This window comes from Schistocerca gregaria, chromosome 5 (assembly GCF_023897955.1).
Source record: "Schistocerca gregaria isolate iqSchGreg1 chromosome 5, iqSchGreg1.2, whole genome shotgun sequence".
NCBI classification, from domain to species: Eukaryota; Metazoa; Arthropoda; class Insecta; order Orthoptera; family Acrididae; genus Schistocerca; species Schistocerca gregaria.
In genome coordinates, this window is record NC_064924.1 from 385,850,965 (window position 1) to 385,867,750 (window position 16,786).

Here is a 16,786-nt window from a genome sequence, read left to right on the forward strand (position 1 = left end):
TTCTCTATCGGCTGACCCAACGCCACATCCTGCAATGCTAGGATCCACCCCATTGTTGGTGTGATGCATGTCTGACTATGGTCCACATCCTACAGGATTTCCCTAATTTGGCCACCTTATGGCAAACCCTTAAATTTGCTGACACCATCTCTAGTGTTTGTGGACAATGTCAAATGGTTGATGGTTTCGCATTTTACCCCTGAAGGTGGTTTCTACTCATCTCTGTGAGTTAGGACATATTGAGGGATTGCAGGAATGTCTCATCATATTCTCCGACCTGAACTTGTTTTTCTGTTGGAAGTTTTCTCTTGGTGAAGAAAAACAAGCTGTGTTATGTTTGTTAGAAACTTGTCAATCTAGTAGCAAAGTTGGTCTCGCATACCATATGCTTGTATTTTTTTCATTAGGTGTCAATGTGTAACTGTATCAAAAACAGCCCAAGAGTTTCAAAAAGCAGCATCAACATAAGCATTGGTGTGAATTTTAAAAAGTTTCCCGGCGAATTGACTGGTCCAACAAATTTCGGGCTTGCAGCCAGTCGTCGTTCAATACTTCACACAATGTTTCAACTGGTCACCTGCCAGTCATCTTCAAGTGAGCCGTCACCTGAAGATGACTGGCAGGTGCCCAGTTGAAACATTGTGCAAAGTATTAAACAACGACCGAGTGGAAGCCCGAAATTTGTTTGAACAATAAGCATTGGTATCTACTGCCTTCTTATTATTTTGTTGGTAATCTGGTACCTTATTTCATCTTTGTCATAGCCATCTGTGAGGTGTGGACTATCTCTGAGTTGTTCTTTTGCCTGTGTATGTGATGTAATGCTAATTTGTGAACACAGTTGTTATGAACAGTATAATTAGTATTTATTTTTACAATCATAAACACCAGCACATTCTAGAAGGTATACACCCAGGACATAAAATCTGTGCTGTAAACCACGTATGTCATCTTGGTATGTATATATATAATTTGTGTTTCATCAAACTCATCAACATTTTGAACTCCGGCGCTTTGGAAGAAATGATCTATGTAATTTAGTGCCTGTGGATTAGTTTCCCAATATGTCTTCAAATCAATTAGATGAAAACTGCTGCTCCAGCTTGTACATAAATTAAAAGACAAGGATGATTATGAAAGATGAAAAGTTGAAATGGAACTAATTGTAATGCTGAGAGTTTGTGGGACTCTTTCATAGGTGCAAGTGCTGCAACCAGTGCAGAGAAGGATACATTCATTTGCATGTGAGTAAAACTCTGTACACACATGTGGACACCACATGAACAAAATTTGAAGGCAATGTTCAGAATTACATAACTCATATTCTGAATATAGCCAATAAACTGCAGAGCTTGGACAAACCAGTTGATGGTCTAATTGCACTGATTGCACTGAGAGGTCTACCAAAAACTTGTGTGCCTTATTGGATAGGTAGTTTCCAGAACAACAGATGAAAATTTTGCATTAGAAAACATCAAAAAATTGTTGCTAAATGGATGTGTAGGAGAAGATGGACAAATATGGTGGTGATAGTGCTTTATTCACAGAACATAAGAAATCACATCAGGAATTTTCTAAAGGCAAACATGAAATGAAGAAAATATAAAGGTGGAAGTGTGGTCGCTTGAAGTCTGTCTGCCCCCGAGAAAAAAGTGATCAAAGAAGGATTCCAAGGGAGTGGGAATATATTGTTTTGTGCGTTTGGTGTGTTGGATTTCAACAAGAATGAGCGCTTCATTGATTCGGCAAAATCATTACTTAACTTCAAGAAAGGAACAGCTCAAGGATTTTGTATCAAGAAATTACAAACAAAAAATTGTGAAGTGTGCAGATAAAGTTGAATTAGGAAGTGAAGGGATAGAAAATATTGCTGCCAATTCACCAGGTTTATATTCAATCATAAATGTTACTCTTGTTCCTGCCATAACCACCAAACTGTCAGAAGTTTCTGGTTTCATTAAGAAAGGCACAAATGTTTCGTAGTGAGCTTCTTGGTGAACACCAAGTTGTTGTTTCTGTTTAATGCACTATATTTTGATGACTGACGTAGCCCTCTTCTTCAGGTGCTGCGAGTTTTGCTGTTACATGTACTTGTTGTGTGGACTCCAACCACACTGTGAACTATTGTTGCTCTCAGGCCAGTATTTATAGCAGAGTTCTTGATTCCTGATACCCAACCTTCTCTTTGATGCCTTTTCACTTTTCAGAGCTGTCACTGATGTTCTTTGAATATCTATGCTATCAATATCTTCCAGCTGTCGTACATGTGATGGCTGGTAAGATCCAGTAAATTGAGCACCAGACCTCAAGCATTATTTAAATTGAAACCATTATCCCTGTTTATTAGATTTTCTGATATCCTTATTTCAGTATACTCTTAATTATGCCCATCTGTGGTGTCAGGGGCTAGAATAGACCTGCTGCCCTTCCTTGTCTGTCCGAAAGGGGACTGATAGGAATCTCTTTATTTTGCCACTTTTTTACCTTGGTATTTTTACTATAATTTGGATTTTCGAAGGTTTTTGCTATTTTCACTTTTTTTTTACACTTTTCCCCTCATCTTTTTTGCCTTTTTAAATTGTGGTCCACATTTTGGGTTTGACCTCTGCTTTCCAAATTTTACAGAATTGCAGGCCATCTGGGGAAGGATGCATTAACTTTCCTTGTGCACTGTTATATTTCCCACCTACCAATCAAGTGGCTCTACCCCTGCAGCCGAAATCCAGTGTGGTAGCCAGTCCATCATTGTGGGGTTGTCATGTACCCTCTCAGTGATAGCCCCCCCCCCCCCCCCCCTCTCCCCGACAGCGCAGGAAGTGCACTGCCGATGCTTGTGCTGTAACCTCCCTGTGTCCGTCAAGAAGTAGGTGCCTATATACTTCTGGGTACTGGGACTCTGGGCAACAGTTACTGTGCCAGGTGGCTTTTGCCTTGGTGAAGTGGTGCGCACAGGGAGAGCCTCCAATTAAAGTGAGTGGTATTGTGGCAGATGATTTGCAATGAAACGGTTCAAACTTAACAGTGGCTGTGCCAGCATGGCCGTCTCAACAGTCAGGAAAAGTGGTTTTAATGAAGAGGCGTACAATCCTATGCATTTCCATCTTGACCATGCCTCAAGACAAAACTTGGGTAAGGAGAAATGGAAGTAGACAGTTTAGTGAATTCTTGGTTTGTTCCCAAACTGACAGAGGATCTTGCGTTACAAAGAAGCCACTGTTTTTCAATGAAAATATTGAGTTCAGTTTAGGGAGATTTTAACAATAGAAAAGATGAGAAATGGATCTTTGCTGATCAAAACATCGCATGCCAACCAGTCACCATTTTTCGCATAACACGCTCAGAAGAATTCAAGGTTTTAATTTCCATCGGGACCGAATGCTACATACTGATGAAGAGTTGCATACTTATGTGGCACAGTATGGAGTCCATTTTGTTTGTCACATCTAGAAGGACCTAAGGATAATAGAGGGGACACTGGCATTTTCGTCCTGGCCTTAGACTGCAACATTTTGCCTGAAAAGGTTAAGGTGATGTCTTGTAAGTGTTATGCCAGGCCTTATTTTCCTCTTTCTTTGAGATGTTTTAGGTGCCACAGGTTCGTACATGTCCCCCCATTGTTCTAATGAGGCTATCTTTCAGTTATGTGGATGGACGTCCCACGAAGGCAGCCCTTGTTACCACCCCTCTGTGTGCCAAAAGTCTGGAACTGCACCCTCCTCATTCACTGCAATGCTCATTGCTTAAGAGGGAGAAGAGAATTCAAGAGTATAAAACACTTGACCATCTGTCTAACCAAGAGGCGAAGAAAAAGTTTGAAAGACTTCATCTGACTGACAAGGTCTCAAATTTTGCGACTGTTGTGTCACAATCTACACATCACATGATGAAATGGTCTGGCGCGACACATCCTGACCAAGGTCGTATTCCAAGCCTGCCCCATTGTTGGGGGAGGGAATGTCAGCTCCCACACCCCCTATCCATGTTGCACTGCTGGTTCCCACACAATCTCTGTGGTCAGAGTTACCTAGTCATCCTCTGGCATCATCAGGGAGGAGGTTACCTGTTAAGGTGCCCTCTCTCAAGACAAGGACCAGCAGCCACAGGCTGCAGGTTGGAGAAAAGTATGGTCCTTTTCAGTCTTGGAAGATAAAATGGGGAAATCTTCAAGTTAATCAAAGGATAAGAAGGATAAGTAGAAAGATAAACTACTTTCTGAGGCTTCGGATGTTCTGCTCCTCACTCCTGCAAAGATTGAGCCAATGCACCTTGACCTTGTAGCTCTCAATCAGGCCGACTGTGACCTGGTAGCGAAGTAATCACACCCATCTTTTCAATTGGCCACTTTCTCAAATGTGATGTAAACACTCCTTCAATGGAACTGTAACGGCTACTATCACCATCTGATCGAACTGTCATTTACTGTCTACTTATTCTGTAATTAGCTTAGCACTTCAGGAAAAATGGTTTACGGCGACACATCTCCCTGTTCTGGAAAAACTACTAGCCCTACTGTATGAATCACATTAATGACAAGAGACCGTCCGGTCGGGTTTGTACCCTCATAACTCTAATATTTTCAGTGAGCAGGTCCCCCTTACCTCTGAGCTAGAGGCTGTGGCCGTTAGTGTCTGCCTGTCAGTTCAGATGACTATATATAATGTTTATCTACCCCGAGACGGACCTTTCTATTATCATGAGCTGTTAGTTAGTGGATCCACTATCTTCCTCTTACTGGAGATAATCGGCGTTGAGAATCGAACTTGGATATAAATAGCAGTGTGATATCAGCAATAGTTGTACGGCTGGGGTCCAGGCAGTGAGTACATGTACAGCAAAACTCACTGCATCTGAAGAAGACTACTGAGTTGGTCATCAAAATACTGTAAATAAAATGAAAACAACTCTGCAGAACACTTTTAAGTATAATTGTAATCAGTTGCACCTAAAAAAAAGACAGCATAAATTTTGTTTTCAACAATGTTGGATGTAAAAGGCATGAGCTGCTTTGTTCTGGATCAAAGTAAAATGGTATTTATAAATTAAAAACGTGTTGAATCTGTGTTGTTGAGTATGCTGTAGCTTTTACAAATTTTTCTAACGTGGAGCACTTACGCCATCTAAACTTGATGTTAGAGCTGATAGTAGACTTAGGTTATGTTTACAGAATAGAGGCATAAAGCTGGAGTGTTGTTATTCTGAACTTGTGAAGTATAAATCGTGTGCTAGGTAAGTTGTTTAAATTCCGTTTCCTGAGGCTGAAGGATAGTGTTCATAAGATGCTTGGGCTTGTTACATGTAGATGTGTCCCCATGGAGCAGATGCATAGCTAAGTGCATGTATGTACTAGTTGATAATTATTCCAGTAGGACTTCCGTTATTTTCTCCAGAATAAAACTCAAACACTTAATTTTTACTGTGGGTTTATAACTTGGGTATACTGTGAGTTTATAACTTGGGTAGAAAATGGGGTTGATGCAAAAATCCAAGCTGTTAGATCAGACAATGGCAGTGATTTTGTGCACTCTAAAGTTGATTAAATTTTCAGAGAGAACTGGAGTGAGCATCAGATTAGTATGGCCTGTAGATAAGAACAGAATGGTGTAGTGGAAAGGACAATCAATTTGTGAAGTGACACACTGCATGTTATTTGAATCTGATCTACCTAAGCAGTATTGGGTGGAAGCACGCAGTACAGCTGCTTACATAAAGAAACACGCTCTTCTACATCTACATCTACATGACTACTCTGCAATTCACATTTAAGTGCTTGGCAGAGGGTTCATCGAACCACAATCATACTATCTCTCTACTATTCCACTCCCGAACAGGGAGCGGGAAAAACGAACACCTAAACCTTTCTGTTCGAACTCTGATTTCTCTTATTTTATTATGATGATCATTCCTACCTATGTAGGTTGGGCTCAACAAAATATTTTCGCATTCGGAAGAGAAAGTTGGTGACTGAAATTTCGTAAAAAGGTCTTGCCGCGACGAAAAACGTCTATGCTGTAATGACTTCCATCCCAACTCGTGTATCATATCTGCCACACTCTCTCCCCTATAACGTGATAATACAAAACGAGCTGCCCTTTTTTGCACCCTTTCGATGTCCTCCGTCAATCCCACTTGGTAAGGATCCCACACCGCGCAGCAATATTCTAACAGAGGACGAACGAGTGTGCTGTAAGCTGTCTCTCTAGTGGACTTGTTGCATCTTCTAAGTGTCCTGCCAATGAAATGCAACCTTTGGCTCGCCTTCCCGACAATATTATCTATGTGGTCCTTCCAACTGAAGTTGTTCGTAATTTTAACACCCAGGTATTTAGTTGAATTGACAGCGTTGAGAATTGTACTATTTATCGAGTAATCTAATTCCAACGGATTTCTTTTGGAACTCGTGTGGATCATCTCACACATTTCGTTATTTAGCGTCAACTGCCACCTGACACACCATACAGCAATCTTTTGTAAATTGCTTTGCAACTGATACTGGTCTTCGGATGACCTTACTAGACGGTAAATTACAGAATCATCTGCGAACAATCTAAGAGAACTGCTCAGATTGTCACCCAGGTCATTTATATAGATCAGGAACAGCAGAGGTCCCAGGACGCTTCCCTGGGGAACACCTGATATCACTTCAGTTTTACTCGATGATTTGCCGTCTATTACTACGAACTGCGACCTTCCTGACACGAAATCACGAATCCAGTCGCACAACTGAGACAATACCCCATAGGCCCGCAGCTTGATCAGAAGTCGCTTGTGAGGAACAGTGTCAAAAGCTTTCCGGAAATCTAGAAATACGGAATCAACTTGAGATCCCCTGTCGATAGCGGCCATTACTTCGTGCGAATAAAGAGCTAGCTGCGTTGCACAAGAGCTATGTTTTCTGAAGCTATGCTGATTATGTGTCAATAGATCGTTCCCTTCGAGGTGATTCATAATGTTTGAATACAGTTTATGCTCCAAAACACTACTGCAGACCGACGTCAGTGATATAGGTGTGTAGTTAAATGGATTACTCCTACTACCCTTCTTGAACACTGGTGCGACCTGCGCAATTTTCCAATCTGTAGGTACAGATCTATCGGTGAGCAAGCGGTTGTATATGAGTGCTAAGTAGGGAGCTATAGTATCAGCGTAATCTGAAAGGAACCTAATCGGTATACAATCTGGACCTGCAGACTTGCCCGTATCAAGCGATTTGAGTTGCTTCGCAACCCCTAAGGTATCTATTTCTAAGAAACTCATGCTAGCAGATGTTCATGTTTCAAATTCTGGAATATTCCATTCGTCTTCCCTGGTGAAGGAATTTCGGAAAACTGCGTTCAATAACTCCGCTTTAGTGGCACAGTCGTCGATAACAGTACCATCGGCACTGCGCAGCAAAGGTATTGACTGCGTCTTGCCGCTTGTGTACTTTACATACGACCAGAATTTCTTCGGATTTTCTACCAAATTTCGAGACAATGTTTCGTTGTGGAACCTATTAAAGGCATCTCGCATCGAAGTACGTGCCAAATTTCGCGCGTCTGTAAGTTTTAGCCCATCTTCGAGATTTCGCGTTCTTCTGAACTTCGCATGCTTTTTCCGTTGCCTCTGCAACAGCGTTCGGACCTTTTTTGTGTACCACGGGGGATCCGTTCCATCTCTTACCAATTTGAGGTATGAATATCTCAATTGCTGTTGCTACTATATCTTTGAATTTGAGCCACATCTCGTCTACATTCGCATAGTCAGTTCGGAAGGAATGGAAATTGTCTTTTAGGAAGGCTTCTAGTGACACTTTATCTGCTTTTTAAAATAAAATTATTTTGCGTTTGTTTCTGATGGATTTGGAAGAAATGGTATTGAGCCTAGCTACAACAACCTTGTGATCACTAATCCCTTTATCAGTCATGATGCTCTCTATCAGCTCTGGATTGTTTGTGGCTAAGAGGTCAAGTGTGTTTTTGCAACCATTTACAATTCGTGTGGGTTCGTGGACTAACTGCTCGAAATAATTTTCAGAGAAAGCATTTAGGACAATCTCGGAAGACGTTTTCTGCCTACCACCGGTTTTGAACAAGTATTTTTGCCAACATACCGAGGGTAGGTTGAAGTCCCCACCAACTATAACCGTATGAGTGGGGTATTTATTTGTTATGAGCCTCAAACTTTCTCTGAACTGTTCCGCAACTGTATCATCGGAGTCTGGGGGTCGGTAAAAGAAGCCAATTATTAACTTAATTCCGCTGTTAAGTATAACCTCCACCCATACCAATTTGCATGGAGTATCTACTTCGACTTCACTACAAGATAAACCACTACTGACAGACACAAACACTCCACCACCAATTCTGCCTAATCTATCTTTCCTGAACACCATCTGAGACTTCGTAAAAATTTTGCAGAACTTATTTCAGGCTTTAGCCAGATTTCTGTACCTATAACGATATCAGCTTCTGTGCTTTCTATTAGCGCTTGAAGCTCAGGGACTTTTCCAGCGCAACTACAACAATTTACAACTATAATTCCGACTGTTCCTTGATCCAAGCACGTCCTGTAATTGCCGTGCACCCTTTGACATTGCAGCCCAGCCCGTACTTTCCCGAGGCCTTCTAACCTAAAAAACCGCCCAGTCCACGCCACACAGCCTCCGCTACCCGTGTAGCCGCCAGCTGAGTGTAGTGAACTCCTGACCTATTCAGCGGAACCCGAAACCCCACCACCCTATGGCGCAAGTCAAGGAATCTGCAGCCAACACGGTCGCAAAACCGTCTGAGCCTCTGATTCAGACCCTCCACCCGGCTCTGCACCAAAGGTCCGCAGTCGGTTCTGTCAACGATGCTGCAGATGGTGAGCTCTGCCTTCATCTCGTAAGCAAGACCGGCAGCCTTCACGAAATCAGTTAGCCGCTGAAATCCAGAGAGAATTTCCTCAGATCCAAAGCGACACACGTCATTAGTGCCGATGTGTGCCACCACCTGCAGCTGGCTGCACCCTGTGCTCTTCATGGCATCCGGAAGGACCCTTTCCACATCAGGAATGACTCCTCCCGGAATGCACACGGAGTGCACACTGGATTTCTTCCCCTCCTTAGCCGCCGTATCCCTAAGGAGCCCCATTACGCGCCTAAGATTGGAGCTCCCAACTATCAGTAAGCCCACCCTCTGCGATTGCCCGGACCTTGAAGGCTGAGAATGATCCTCTGAAACAGGGCAGGCAGCTGCATCTGGCTCAGCCAGAGACAGTGCCTGAAACCAGTTTGTCAGACGCACTGGGGGGGCTTTCTGATCAGCCTCCGGGGACGCCTTTCGCTGCCTGCCACGCCTTGGAACGACCTCCCAATCAACCACAGGCGAGGGCTCAGCCCCACTGCGGGCAGCAACCGGGGCAACCACAGCGGCAGACCGATCTGGGGACAGACGGGACGAGGTTGACATCCCCGTGATACCCAAGTCCGGCTCCCCACTGTGGTGCCCATTGGCAACAGCCTCAAGCTGCGCGACCGAAGTCAGCGCCGATTGCAGCTGTAAGCGAAGGGATGCCAAGTCAGCCCTCATCCGAACACAGCAATCGCAGTCCCTGTCCATTCTAATCGATGTTGAACAATAGTTACTGAAACACGAGTCCGTGCCTAGATAACGCAAGCGAAACACGCAAAGAATGTATCAACTAACCTGTACAAATGTCTAACGACTGCGCTACAATCTGCTGAATTTATGATTACAGTAATTAAAACTCGAAATTGCACCTCCTATACGAAACTCACACGCAATTTAAATAAGAATCTACCAACTAAACACTAAAGCGCGATGCTACCACTGTCAAATACTATAATACGCCCGAAATATATGAATTAAACAATGCAAGTACCCAAAAACATGCAAAGAAATTAATTAAACTATCTAACAAATAAGTAAGCTAGGGTTATACGACTTGCTGCTGCAGCTGCTTATCCAATGGCGGCAGGGAGCACAGAACACTTAATGGTAAGACTCCAAAGGATAAAGTATCTTCTTTGAAAAATTTAAAAGTACTTGGTGGTCAAGTCTGTATCCACATACCAGATCAAAATAGAACAGAGTGGGATGCAAAGGCTAAGAAACTCATTTTTGTAGGGTTTGACGAAATGATTAAAGGCTACAGACTAAGTGATCCACAAAAAGCCAAGAATATTGTGAAAGGCTGGAGTGTTGTTTATCTGGAGAATGAGTGCAAGACTGACATTACCTGGATATGAAGATCTCATATGAGGAAGAGGAGGTAGTGGAAGTCAGCTCTGCTGGGAGTGACAGTGCAGACACCAATCAACACCTAGACTATATTGCGGATGCTCTGTCAGTGGTAGACATAGGGTAGACTGAGATGCTGCCGAGGGACCCTGATGCTCCAGATGATAGCCAGCCAGTCAGAAGGCCAGCCCATGTACTCAAACACAAGGAGTACCGAGATGGTCATGTTTTGGTAAGTGATGTTTCCAGTTTGGGCAAAGATCCTGTGAACCTGGAAGATGCCATGTTAAGGAGTGACAGAAACTGGATGAAGGCAATGGAAGAGGAAATGGTGTTTCCAGAATAATGGTGTTTGGGAACTTTTGGCCCCACCAAAGTGCAAAAGTATCTTTGGCAATAAGTGGCTGTTCAAGTTGGAAAGGGATGCAAATGATACAGCACTCTATCTTGTTAGAATTGTTGGTAAGGGATTTACTCCAAAGTTTTGTATAGACTATGATGAAACCTTTTCCCCACATGTGGGAGATAGTACTCCATGATCTCTCTGTAGTTTAGCTGCAAATCTTTATGTAAAGTTTAATCATCTTTATACTAAAACTGTTTTTCTATGTGGGATCTTGGAGGAAATCCATTTTCATACAGCAACCAGATGGTTTTGTAATGAAGGTAAACTCTATAAGCTATCAAAGGCCATTTATGTTAAAAACAGTCATTTAGACAGTGGAATGAGAAGGTAAAAATGTGTACTTCAAGCCTAGTTTATGTTGTAAATACTGATGAAGATTGTCAGTTCATTAAAAGGTCAGGTGAAAATCTTGCAGTTGTTAATTTTTATGTATAAGATTCGTGTACCTTTTTTGGTAATAGTATGGCAAAAGACAAGTTGCATCGGAAATGATGAGCACTTTGAGCATAAGAGATTTAGGAGAAGCAAAGCCCTGTCTGGTGTACATTTAATAAATGCTCAAAATACGCCCTCCATTTACTTAATATAGCACTGGGGTCTGTCAGTATTCCCCCGGCATCCCCTCGAAGTGCATTTGTTCTAGCCTTGAACCCCTTCCTATACACATTTATGTCTAGGTAAAGTTCCCTAATGTTTTTTGTTTTAACTTGACTGTTCAAATAATCCCTCTTCTTTGCCCGTAGCCTACGACCAACTTCCCTTCTCATGTTCAAGAACTCCTCTCGTTTTCTGTCTCCCATTCTACCGTAATCTGATAGTGCTTTTCTCCTTTTCTCTACCAATTTCTTGCATTCCTCATCAAACCATGATTTCCTCCTGTTCTTCTTAATTGTACCTACTGTGACCTTTGCTGCCTCTTTGATCCAGTGATCCACTGTTTATTTACATTCTCGCCTTGATCTTCGTTTGTCCTGGGAGCATCAAATTTGAAATTTCTGTGATGTACGTCTTCTAAAGTTTTCATCATTTAGCTTGTCAGTGTCAAACCTAACAAGTTCTGCATTGTGACACCTTGATGTTGCTGTAGAGGCAGGAAATAAGCAGGCATACGAAATACATACATCAGAACACCAGATACCTGAGCCCACCTTAAAGGAAGTAAGAGATGCAATCAACAAATTGAAAAATCATAAAGCACCAGGATCAGATTGCATAACTGCAGAATTAGTTAAAAATGGGGGACAGAAATTGGTGAAGTAGTTCACAAAGCGATAACTAAAGTATGGAACTCGGAGATGATACCTGAAGAATGGCAGGAGCCGATTCTGATCCCAATTTTTAAGAAGGGCGACAAAATGGATTGTAGTAATTATAGAGGGATAGCACTATTACCAGTATGTTCCAAAATTTTCTCGAATATTCTGCTAAGTAGTCTTACACCATATGCAGATGAAATTGTGGGGTATTACCAATCTGGCTTTCAGAGGAACAGGTCAACTATAGACCAAATATTCACCCTGTGTCAAATTTTGGAAATGAAATGGGAATACAATAAACCAGTTCATAATCTTTTCATAGATTTTACAAAAGCATATGATTCAGTATTGCAATCAAAATGCTACAGAATTCTTTTGGAGCTTGGAATACCAAATAAGTATGTTAGACTCATAGAAGCGAGTTTGAAGAACACAATAGGTAGAGTATGCGTGGGGAAATTGGAGACAGAAGAATTTGTAATAAAGAAAGGACTTGAGCAGGGAGGTGTCCTGTCTCCGCTACTTCTTAAGTTAGTCTTAGAATATATTGTACGAATAGCAGCAGATAATTCAGAGGGTGTGGAGTTAAATGGAAGTATTAAGATATTAGGGTATGCAGGTGATCTAAACATCATTAGCGATAGGAAAGAATCTCTAACAGCAAATGCGAATGCGTTAATCAAGGCTAGTGAAGATGTAGGTCTAAGGATAAGTGAAGACAAAACTAAATACCTGATTACTACTAGAATGCCAACAGCAGCAGATCAGGAAATGTTAAGAGATGGAGACATGCAGTTTGAAAAAGTGAACATGTATAAGTATCTAGGCATGGACATCATTTCGAGAAATGAGATTGAATCTGAACTGAAGAAGAGATTACGGGCGGGAAACGCGTGCTACTTCTCACTGAATAGATTACTTTCATCACGGATATTGTCTAGGAATTTAAAGATTAGAATATACAAAACTATTATTCTCCCAGTTATGATGTATGGGTGTGAGACTTGGTCTCTCACTGTGCAAAATAAAAAGCTGTTTTGAGTATTTGAAAACAAAATTTTGAGGGATGACATTAGCGGAGAGTGGAGAAAACTGCATAACAAAGAGGTTCACGAACTCTATTCAAGCCCTGACATAATCAGTATTATTAAATAATGTAGGCTGCAATGGGTGGGTCGCATAGCTCCAATGGATGAGGGCAGGGCAGCATGCAGAGTACTGGTAGGGCACGTACAGGGAAAACGTTCTGTGGGGAGACCGAGGCGTAGATGGGAGGACAATGTGAAGGCTGATTTGAGGAGCCTAGGTATTGAAGATGAATGGAAGGAAATAGCCCAAGACAGGGACAGATGGCGAAAATACATTGCTGCGGTAATGAACTCTCTAGTCCGGTATGACCAGTGAGTGGGTGTGAGTGAAAGCCCTGTCTAGTCCAGTCTTTTCTGGTGAAAGGAAGAGGGAAATGTATCTTTTGGCAAGTAAAAGTAGGGATCCTACAGTATTTGCACACTCAAACTACTCAAAGTTAGCAAGAAGGGGTATTAAAAAAGTCAGGAAACATGTACGTAATGTCAGAAATCAGAAATTTTGACAAGAGACTTAAGGCCTTGTGGAACCTGGTGAAATGAGAGACAGGGCAACCAGACACAAAACAAGATATCAATATTGAACTCGCTGGAAGGGCTATAAATGGTGACAGGTAGCAAACGGATTTAATTATCATTTCTTAAATAGAATAGAAAGCATAGGGACAAAGAATTCAAGAGAAAAATCACAGGAGTATGTTGAAAAGGCAACTCTCATAAAATTCAGTCATATGCATGTAGCACCAGCTTCTCCTTCTGAAATTAAGAAAATTATACATTATCTCAAAAATAAAAGCTCATCTGGTTTTGGTGGTGTCTCTCATAGAGTACTAAAGATTTGTTACCATACAATAATTCCGGCGGTCTCCAAAGTATGTAATGCATCACTAACTCATTGCATTTTTCCAGAGAGACTGAAATACGCCATTTTTGAACTCCTTTTTTAGAAATGTGATAGGAGAGATGTCAGGAACTGCCAGCCTTTTTCACTGCTGACAAAATTTTTGAGAAAGTGATGTATTCTAGAATAGTATCTCACCTTAGCAACAATAATATCCTCAGCAAATCATAGTTTGTGTTTCAGAAGGGTTGCTCTACTGAGAATGCTGTTTACTTGTTCACTTGCCAGGTTTTCCAAACATTAATGAAATAGCACTGTTTGGTATTTTGTGTGACCTATCTAAGGCATTTGGCTGTGTGAATCACAATATTTTTCTAGATAATTGAAGTCTTGTGGGATTTGTGGTGTAGCCAACCAATTGACAGTGCCATATTGAACCAAAAGAATACAGAAAGTTTTAGTTCAACCAACATAGTCCAGGGACATTAATTGTGAATAGAAGAGTAATCACGTAGATGTAGATGTCTACTAGTTATGAATATCACACATATATGAAAAGCATAATCACTCATATTTATGAATGAGGGTTTCATACCTTGGAGCTGTGTCGTTCAAAAGTAACAATTCTGTAGCATACAAATGTGGACGATAAACTGTTTAGACGAGAAGAGAATAGAAGCTTTTGAAATATGATACTACATAAGAATGTTGAAGATTAGCTGGATAGATCACATAACTAATGAGGAGATACTGAAGAGAATTGGGTAGACAAGAAATTTGTGGCACATCTTAACCAAAAGAAGGGCTTGTTTGACAGAACACATACTGAGACATCAAGGGATCATCAATTTAATACTGGAGGGAAGTGTGGGGGATAAAAATCATGGAGGGAGACCAAGACATGAATACAATAAGCAGATTCAGAAGGATGTAGGTTGCAGTAGCTATTTGGAGATGAAGAGACTCACACAGGATAGAGTAGCGTGGAGATCTGTATCCAGCCAGCTGTATCTTAGCTCAGAAATGTTAAGAAACTAAATGATAGGAAAACTGAAAATATTAAAGAATCATTATTCTGTTGACAGTGCTTATTTAAAGAAAGATGTTGATTTGGACAACATGATATAAACTTTGTTTTGTTAAAATAAGTCCGGGCTCTCTAAATTTTGGTTCAGTGTGTGTAGGGGAAAATGCTTAAGACTTAATTTCACTGTTTTAACTGACTTACTGAAACACACAAATAATATTTACTGCAGCTTTTCGTTTTCTATGTTTTACAGGGATGACATCCAGAGCCATTATCAAGAACAACAATTGGAAGCATTGAATAAGATAGCTGCTTCAGTGGATAACCTTGCTTCAAATGTTACTATCTTTTTTGAAAAAATGTGTTCCAATCAAGAGACTCTAATCCAAGTTCTTCAACAACTAGTTTCAAAATGAGTAATTTTTAAGTGACCTTTGTTTCTGTATTATGTACTATGCAGCAGAAAAATAAAATGTTTTGTAAATTTTTGACAACAGTGAGTGTAGTTATTTTTACAGAAAGTTTTTTTACAATATTTTCAGAGACATTTATGACAGTTGACATTGCACAAATATACTTTAGTTTTCAGTCTGGTAATAAAATCTTCAAGAATGTAAGTGCAGAAATGTAGTTATGATACTTCATTTATTGTATTAGGAAATTAAATTAATAATCAAAATTAAACAGAATAAAAAAACTGTCTCCCAATTTTCTATGCGTCCCGAGATGAGAGTGAGATGGAAGTTAATTAATATTATTCTGTTCGTACTGGAGGAATTTTAGGTCAGGTAAATTTTAAAGAAACTCCAGGGTTTGAAGGATGACACCAGCATTGCAGGAATACTTTCCTGGGAGGTAGTAAGTGGCTGGGACCAGCCAAGTAATGGCAGCCTAGCAGAACTGAGAGCTCCCTCAGAATACTCTGGTAAGATACGAGGGTAATCCCAAAAGTAAGGTCTCCTATTTTTTTATACATACAGAACTCTGTGTGGCAGTTGGTCACACTGTTATGAAGAGTGCTTCACGCACTGTGTGTAAACATGGGCACATCGCACTGAGGCACTCAGTCTTGTCTTGCCAACCGTAGAGAATGGAACTCCTGTTGGATGTTACTGCCAAGTACAAATTGTGTGTGGTTATTCGGTTTTTGAATGCAAAAGTCACTGTGCCAATTTAAATCCATTGCCAGTTGACAAAAGTGTATGCTGATCGTGCATGGATGCCAAAAATGTTCAGTGATGTAGTGAGTTTGCAGCTGGTCAGATCGAAATTTACGATGAACGACGGAACGGGAGACAGTCAATTTCTGAGGAGACAGCATTGAAGTATGAGCAAAGCATGCGTGAAGATCAGTGGATCATCCTAGATGATCTTTTCACATTGGTTCCTGAGGTTTCCCAAAGCACCGCTCACAGAATTTTAACTGAAACATTGAACTACCGGAAGGTGTGCACAAGATAGGTGCCACGCATGCTGACTGAGGACCACATGCGCCAACCCACCCTATAGTCCTGACTTGGAGCCCAGTGACTATCACCTGTTCCCTAAGTTAAAAGAATATTTGGCTGGAAAGCGATTCATCTCTGACGACGAGATGAAAGAAGTAGTTCATAAATTTCTGAACAGCATGGCGGCAAGCTGATTTGACATGGTCATGAAAAAACTGCCACAGCATCTACAAAAATGAATCGACAGAAATGGTGATTATGTCGAAAAATAGCTAAATGTTCAAGCTGTAAACTGATGTAAACCATTGTAGAAATAAATAGGTCTATGTACTTATAAAAAAAAATAGACATTACTTTTGGGATTACCCTCGTAGACAAAACTTTTGTAGTAGTGGCCACTTAGGGTGGCACAATCATCTGGTGTTTTCTTGCTGGGATAAAGTTTTTAAATAGATTCCATCAGAGTCACTATTTTTCAGTATTGGAGGTGTTCTGGATCAGTC

The 16,786-nt window shown here is 41.0% G+C and overlaps 1 protein-coding gene across 1 annotated transcript in view; it reads left to right on the forward strand.

The window, feature by feature from the left end:
- LOC126272950 (uncharacterized) overlaps window positions 1-15,331 on the forward strand; it is a 62,461-nt gene extending 47,130 nt beyond the window's left edge. Inside the window, exon 5 of the mRNA XM_049976249.1 lies at window positions 15,089-15,331. Coding sequence (XP_049832206.1) covers window positions 15,089-15,251 — 163 coding nt within the window. The 3' untranslated portion in view covers window positions 15,252-15,331. The remainder of the gene's footprint in view (window positions 1-15,088) is intronic.
- The last annotated feature ends 1,455 nt before the right edge of the window (window positions 15,332-16,786 follow it).